Source organism: Serinus canaria, chromosome 28 (genome assembly GCF_022539315.1).
Source record: "Serinus canaria isolate serCan28SL12 chromosome 28, serCan2020, whole genome shotgun sequence".
Classification (NCBI taxonomy): Eukaryota; Metazoa; Chordata; class Aves; order Passeriformes; family Fringillidae; genus Serinus; species Serinus canaria.
In genome coordinates this window covers 1,433,496-1,441,332 of record NC_066341.1, presented here as the reverse complement: position 1 = coordinate 1,441,332, position 7,837 = coordinate 1,433,496, and the positions used below count along the sequence as shown (strand labels likewise).

Below are 7,837 nucleotides of genomic sequence, written 5' to 3'. Positions count from 1 at the left end.
GCTGTGCTGGCTCTGTCCCCTGCCAGGGCCACACTGACCCCGCGCTGTCCCCGTCCCCGGCAGGTTCTGGTTCCGTCTCTACTGGTTCCCCCTCAAGGTGCTCTACGCCACCTGCCACTGCAGCCTCCAGACCGTCCCCAACATCCCCTTCTACTTCTTCTTCAACGCCCTGCTGCTCGTGCTCACCCTGATGAACATCTACTGGTTCCTGGTGGGTGATCCCGGGCTGGCGGCCACCCCACAGGGAGCTCCCTGCCCAGGCTGGCCTTGGGGACAGCAGGGAGGTGTCCCCTGACCTTGGGGACAGCCCTGTCCTCGCTGCTGCTGCTGGGGTGGCAGCGATGGAGGAGGTTTGGGGGGTCAGGGGGAAGGCTGGGGGGGTTCCCTTGGGAATTCGGAGTGTCTGACACCCCGGGGGGAGTGAGAGAGAGAGGTGGGAACGTTCTGGGAATGTTCCTGCATCCCAGAAAGGGGATTTGGGAGAGGTGTGAACGTCCTGGGAATGTTCCAAAGGGATTTGGGAGAGGTGTGAACGTCCTGGGAATGTCCCTGCGAGCCCCAGGCTGCGGGGAGGGCTGGAGAGGGGACATCCATGGGGCAGGGCAGGGCAGGGAGCTGCTGATTCCATCACCTGGGAATTGTCCCTGGAGTTCTGCTCCCCATCCCGGGGCTGTGACCATCCCGGGGGAGCTGCCCTGCCCGAAATGGGGTGGGGGCAGCAGGGAAAGGTCCCCCCCCGGCCTGGAGCCGTGCCTGAGGGTCCCTGTCCCCCCTGTCCCCCTGTCCCCCAGTACATCGTGCTGTTCGTGGCCAAGGTGCTGCTGGGGCAGATGCAGGAGGTGAACGATGTCCGGGAGTACGACGTGGTGGAGAGCAGGAAAGCCGGGAAGGAGGCTGGGATCCCGCTGCCCCAGGCTCTGAAGGAAGGGTAGGTGGAATTCCAGGCTGCTTCGGGTCAGGAAACCCTAAAGCACCTCCAGCTCCACACCTGGGACACCTCCCCTGCCCCGGGCACTGCCAGGGATCTGCTCTGGGAATTCCATCCCCACCCTCCCAGCCAGGAATCCCTGCCCAATATCCCACCCAAATCTCCCTTTTCCCAGTTTAATTCCATGCCCTGTGTCCTGTCCCTCTGTCCTTGTCCGCAGTCCCTCTCCAGCTCTCCTGGAGCCCCTTCAGGCCCTGCCAGGGCTCTGAGCTCTGCCTGGAGCCATCAGAGTGCCCAAATCTGGGGTGGGCAGTGAGGGAGGGACCTGCCGTGGCCAGGGGCTGACCTCGGGCTCTGCTCTCCCCAGGCTGCACCTCAAGAACGGCCTCGTCAAGGACAAGAGGTTGTGAGGGCGGCGTGGCCACAGGGCTGGCACTGCCCAGGACCCAGCTCTGGGACCCTGCCAAGGACAGCCCCGAGGAGAACTTCCCCCCCTGCCCCCCTGCCAGCCACTGCCAGCACAGGGCCCCTCAGGGCTGGGCTGGGCCCTGTCCCCTGTCCCCTGGTGGCTGGGGGGGCTCCCAGTTTGGCCCAGTTTGGCTGGGACACTGGTGGGATCCGGGGCTGCCTTGGTGTCCCTGGTGTTGCTCCACGTTCTCAGCCCCGCTGTGACACCCCCAGACCCTCCCTTGAGACCTCCCCAGCTGCTCCTGCCCTGGGAAGGGCACCCCCAGGCCAGCTGTGCCCCAGCTGTGCCCCAGCTGCCACCCAGGCACTGCAGAGGTGACCTGGCAGGAGTCACTGTCACCTGGGAATCCTCCTCAGGAGCTCCAGCCCAGCCCTCTGGAGGGGGCCCAGGAGGTTCCATTGCCCTGGAAAAAACCCGAGTGGGTCTGGGAGAGGCTTCAAAAGGGTCCTGCAGGTCCCTGCCAGGGGATTCCCCCCAGGACCGACCCCTGGCTGAGGGAAGGACAGAGAATTCCTGCTGACAGGGCTGGGATTTGGGGAAAAACAGAGAATTCCTGCTCTTGGGCTGGGATTTGGGGAAAAACAGAGAATTCCTGCTCTTGGGCTGGGATTTGGAGAAAAACAGAGAATTCCTGCTGCCGGCTCTGGGTTTCCAGGCAGCTCCAGCCCTGCAGGTTCCAGGTCCCAGTCCTGGGCAGCTCTGTGGGTTTGGGTCCCTCGCTGTCCCCTCGCTGTCCCCTCGCTGTCCCCTCTCAGGCCAGCACCCTCAGCTCCCTCCCCCAGCAGCCGAGGGGGATCCAGGCCGTCAGTTCCAGGGTGGGAATTTGTGGGAATTTGTGGGATTTCTTCATGTTTGGTCTCTGAGGGTGAGACCAAACCTCCCCTCCAGACTTGTTGTGTCTGAGCCGGGGACAGACCCTGAGCGGGGCTGTGGGAATGTCCCCAAGCTGTGGCAGGACCTTGTCCCCTCCGTGACCTCCAGGGTGTCAGAGGAGCCTCCCAGGGCTGGAATTCCTTGGGTTTTTTTGTGGGATTTGCAGGACAGGAAGGGAACTGATCCCAGCACGGGCCGGAGCAGAGCTGGGGTGGCCTTGGGGGGATAAATCTGAATTTTCCAGTGCTGGGTGACTCCGGCTGGCTCTGGGGGCCGTGACATCGAGGTGGCCGTGGCAGCTCTGCTGTGATGGCCAGGAAGGGACTGGGGGATCTGGGGGTGCCTGGCTGGGACCGATGGTTTTTTGGGGCCGATGGTTTTTTGGGGCTGGTGGTTTTTGGGACCGATGGTTTTTTGGGGCCGATGTTTTTTTGGGGCCGGTGGTTTTTGGGGCCGATGGTTTTTGGGGCCGACGGTTTTTGGGGCCGGTGGATTTTAGGGCTGATGGTTTTTGGGGCCGGTGGTTTTGGGGGCCGATGTTTTTCTGGGGCCGTGTGAAGCAGAACTTTGATGGTTTGATGTGCTGGAGGTCGGCGGCTTTAAGAGAGAAGCGTTGGATGCCGCGATTGAGTTAAAAAAGGGATTTTTTGGGGGAGGAAGAGGCGGCTCCGGGTGTGCCCCCGGCTCCGGGCAGCGCTTTAGGGAGCAGCGCTGGATGGAAAGCCAGAGCTGAGCCCATGGACCGCGCTGGAGCCCGAGCGGGCGCTCCGGAGAGGCGGCAGAGCCGGCGGAGCCCTGAAAGGGTTAAGGGGCACCAGAGCCCGCAGGGAGCCCAACCAGAGCCGGGAATGCCGCGGTGCTGATTGAGCTCGGAGCCCATCAAAGGCTCCAATCGAGGAGCCCGGCTGCTCTTTGTCCGGCGAGGATGTGGCTGTGGCTCCTCCGCAGCCTGGCCTGGGCTGTGCTGAGCCCCGCGGCCGCCTCGGGGCTGAGCCCGCAGGAGAGCGCCCTGCTGCGATCGCTGGGGCTCAGCCACAAACCCAGCCCCAAGAGCCCCGCGCCGGTGCCGCCCGTGCTCTGGAGGATCTTCCACAAGAGGAGGACGCTGCCCGGGCCGCAGGCAGAGCTGGAGTCCTGTAGGGTGGAGGAGTTGAATGTCCCCGGGAGCATCGTCCGAGTCTTCGCCGACCAAGGTACAGCCACGCCGCGTTTGGGCTCCCCGGGCTCCAGCCTTGGCTCCGCTCCTTCTTTCCTCGTGTCCCGAGGCCGGAGCTGGATTCCAGGAGAAATCCCTGCGGGATGGAGTCCCTGTGGATGCTGCTGGTGATGGTTGATGGCTTTGGAACCCCGGGGAGGGGGTGAGGGGGGCAGCTGTGCCTGGCTCGGTCCTGGAGCCCCCTAAATCCCTCCGAGGCCCTGGCTTGATCCCAGACCTGATCCATTCCTGATCCCAGACCCGATCCCAGTCCTGATCCCAGACCCGATCCCAGTCCTGATCCCAGGCTTTGGGGTCCCCGGGGCTGGAGGTCAGTGGGAACGTGGCTGCAGGAACGGGATCAGCAGCAGCTCGGGCAGGGATGGGATGCTCGACCCCCGGGCTGTGTTCCCCCCTCCTCATTGTCCCAGCGCCTCTGGCTGACCCCAGGGCACATCTGGCTGACCCCAAGGCACATCTGGCTGACCCCAGGGCACATTTGGTTGCTCTGAGCCGTTCGTAGTCCCCTGGGGACTGTTTGATTGATGTCCCTGAGGGCTCATGGCACCCCAGAGCTCTTTTCTCCCCTAAACCAGGCTAAACAAACCCAAATTCGTTGCTGTTCGCCCTCTTTTCCCCGATCCCGCTCAGCCCCAGCCCAGCCCTGGAGCTGATCCTGCTCACCCCGAGGGCTCCCCCATTCCTGGAGCTGATCCTGCTCACCCCAAGGGGTTCCCCCATCCCTGGAGCCGATCCTGCTCACCCCAAGGGGTTCCCCCATCCCTGGAGCCGATCCTGCCCAGCCCCAGGGATCCCCCAGCCCATCCCTGGAGCCGATCCTGCTCAGCCCCCGCGTTCAGCCACCCCCACCCCCGTTTCTCCTTCTTTGCCAGGCCGCTTCCTGCCCGAGGGGCAGCCCCAGGGGCGGCTGTGTCTGCGGAAGCTCCTGTTCTTCAACCTCTCGGCGCTCGAGGAGGGCGAGCGCCTGACCATGGCCCAGCTGGAGCTCCGCTTCCACCACAGCTCCTACCACGGCCCCAGCCCGGGGCAGGTTTTGGAGCTCCGGCTGTACCGGGCGTCCCCGCGGGGGCTGCCCCGGCCCGGCCGGGGGCCGCTGCTGGAGCGCTCCTTCGTCCAGCTCCGCAAATCCCTCCTGTTCGACCTGAGCGCGGCGCTGAAGGCCGGCGAGGCTCCGGCCAGGAATTTGGCTTTGCTGCTGGAGATCTCGGCGAGCGGCGGCCCCGGGAGCCCGCGGAGCCTCTGCGGTGCCAGCGACGCCTTCGCGGCCACCTCGCTGCTGCTGGTGACGCTGGGCCGGCAGTGCGGTGCTGCCCGCAGCAGGAGGAGCGCCCCGAGCCCCCCGGTGACCCCCAGCCCTCTGTGCAAGCCCCGCCGGCTTTACATCAGCTTCAGCGACGTGGGCTGGGAGAACTGGATCATCGCCCCGCAGGGTTACCTGGCCAACTACTGCGGCGGGGAGTGTCCCTTCCCGCTGGCGGCCGAGCTGAACAGCACCAACCACGCCGTGCTGCAGACCATGGTGCACTCGCTGGACCCGCAGGGCACCCCCCAGCCCTGCTGCGTGCCCGTCCGCCTGTCCCCCATCTCCATCCTCTACTACGACAACAGCGACAACGTGGTGCTGCGGCACTACGAGGACATGGTGGTGGACGAGTGCGGCTGCAGGTAGCGGGGTTTGAGAGGGAACCGCGGACAAAGGGGGGAAAAAATCCCTTTTTATTCCTCCCCCAGCTGTGCTCGGGGGCTGCTCGCTGTGCTGGGTTAGGATGAGTTGGGGTTGTGGGGTTATGACCAAGCTCGGTGCTGGGTCCCTTCTCGGCAGGGGATGCTGGCACCGGGATGTGAATCCCAGATTTCCCCCCTTGCTCGTGCCAGGCACCCCCAGGGCTGCAGGTTTTGGGGGGGTTTTGGCTGAACTCGGCAGATTTCTCAGGGTATAAATGATTTTTCTGGGTGAAACGGGGCTGGGGGTTGCCTGGGGGGTGGTCCAGCTGCAGGGACAGGGATGGGGTGACCAAATCCCTTCAGAGCCAGGCAGGAGCTTCCTCTGTGCTGTGGGAGCTGCTTTCAGGGCAGGGTTGGTGACGGGGACGTTTGGGGACAGGGCTTGTGTGAGGTGGCCAAACACAGAGGAGGCTTTGCCTAAAAAAATGAAGGTTTTCCCTAAAAAAATATGGAGATTTTCCCAAAAAAAATGGAGATTTTGCTTTAAAAATTTGAGATTTTGTTTTAAAAAAAGGAGATTTTACCTGAAAAAAGAAGATTTTACCTAAAAAAAAGGAGATTTGACCTAAAAAAGGAGATTTTACCTAAGAAAAGCGCTGGGAGTGGTTCCCAGGGCAGGGTCCTGCAGGAATGTGGCTGAGGGAATCCCCCGGGGGCTGTGCTGGGTCAGTATTAATTAATTTACCTCATTTGGATGAGCCCAGGCTGTCCCCTGAGTGTCCCCCGAGTGTCCCCAAGCAGGAGCCAGGGACAGCCGAGCCTCGGGCAGGGGCAGGGCACGGAGCTCTGCTCGCTTTTGCTTTTCCGGCTGTTTTTGGGGGCATTTGTTGGGTTTTGTGCAGCCCCGAGGGGCAGCAGGGACCCCAGTTGGGGCCATTTCCCACCCCTGGGCTCCTCTCCCCCTCCAGCTGAAGGGGCTGAGCCGAGCTCTGGAGCCCGGGGCTGAAACCACTTCTGGCTTTTGGGATTTTGGGGCAGAGGAATCCCAGCCAGATTTGAATTTTTTTCTTTCTTTTTGAACTGTGAAGCCCTGGTGCAGCTTTGGGGTTTTTTTTTTTTGCTGTTTTCTCTTTGAGCTCTGATGGTTTTCCCACCTCCTCCCCCCACAGGGGAAGCACTCAGGGTTTAACCACTGGGGGGGCCTTGGGATGGTGATTTTTTTGTTTGTTTTCACACCCAAAATGTGGAGCTGAAGGCGCAGCCTGGAGCAGCTTTGGCTGAATTCCCACTCCCAAATCCTGGTGTTTCCCAGCCAGCCCCGTGTCAGTGTTCAAAGGGCTTCACTCCAGCCTGCAGGAGCATTTAATTCTCATTTTAGACGGGCAAAGAAAACCTCCAGGTGTTCCTGGGTTTGTGCCACCGGGGGACAGTGACAGCCAGGACAGGGCCTGGGCTCAGCCTGGCGTGAGTTTGTGCCCAGGGTGGTGCCAAGGCCAGGCCTAAACCCCCCCCAGACCCAGCTTGGAGCCCCCAGCCCTGAGCCTGGCAGGGCAAAGCCATTTCTGTGTTTCATTCCAGGAGCTTTTCCCAATCCTGGGGCTGGAATAGAGCAGGGGCCCTTCCCAGTGTTCCCAGTTCTCCCAGTTGAGTGGCTCACCCCCTCTGCTATGCACACCCCCACTTTTGTACTAGTCTTGTGTTTAAAAAAAGTAATAAACTTGAAGTTTATACAATCAGACTAAAGCTTTAATGAACATTGCATGGTTTCCTCATTGAAACTTAGGGGCCACCTTGAATGCAAGAGCTGTTTATTCTGTTTTTTTTTTAATTGATGACAAACAGGTTTTAAAACAAAACCGAGACCAAAAAAAAATTAATTAATTAATTAAAAAAAAAAAAAAGAAAAAAAGAATTTTAACACCGTGCTAGCACTGATGTCTGGATTTGTAAAACTCAAAAAGAGTTTGAACTGCTACAAAGGAAAAAACCAGCACGAAGCAGAGGCAAGCATTCCCAGCAGTGAAATCGAGGGTGAGGGGAGAGGAGGGGGCTACATTACTCATGGAAAGCTTTGCACAGAGGGGTTCAGCTTAAACCTACCCAAAAATCTACGCCACTACGCAGCCTAGCAAGGAAAACAAAATTAAAAAGCCCTTCGGCAATGTTAATAAATAAAACGAGTCCATCTCAGAGGAAGGAAGGTGGCCTGTGTCTCCATTCTTTCACTGTTTTAGAATCTAAACTCTGGAGGCTTTGGATGAGAAAAGAATGGGGTTTGTGAGTTGAGTTTGTTGTGGTTTTTGCAGTTTCTGCAGCTCCCCCCCGGGGCTGGGGGAGCAAATCCCTCCCGGGCTGGGGGTGCTCCACAGCAGGGGCAAGGCCAGCACAGCCAGGGCAGGGCTCTGCAGGAGGGACAGCACTGAAAGGGTTCCCCCTCCCCGGCACAAAGTGGGGGCTGAGCTGTTCCTTTGAAGTACATTCAGATGAGAGGTATTTGGAGTTTTTCCCCCCCCAAAAAAAGGACTAGAAACACTTGGAGCCCTTTGAGTGTAAAGCTTAACTCCAGGCTGAGGAGCAGCCAGGCTCTGGATCCATCTCTGCTGGCCAAGTGGGAGGCAGAGGTTACTCTAACCCAGGATCTGCTGACAACGGGGCTGGAGGGATCAATTCTCTCTGTGCTGCTCCT

The 7,837-nt window shown here is 60.4% G+C and overlaps 1 protein-coding gene across 1 annotated transcript; it reads left to right on the top strand.

Moving 5' to 3' along the window:
* The first annotated feature begins 2,864 nt into the window (after positions 1-2,864).
* On the top strand, positions 2,865-7,301 carry GDF1 (growth differentiation factor 1). Its single transcript, XM_018924974.3, has 2 exons — positions 2,865-3,463; positions 4,359-7,301. The coding sequence occupies exons 1-2, from the start codon at positions 3,196-3,198 to the stop codon at positions 5,153-5,155; spliced, it is 1,065 nt and encodes a 354-aa protein (XP_018780519.3). The 5' UTR covers positions 2,865-3,195; the 3' UTR covers positions 5,156-7,301.
* The last annotated feature ends 536 nt before the right edge of the window (positions 7,302-7,837 follow it).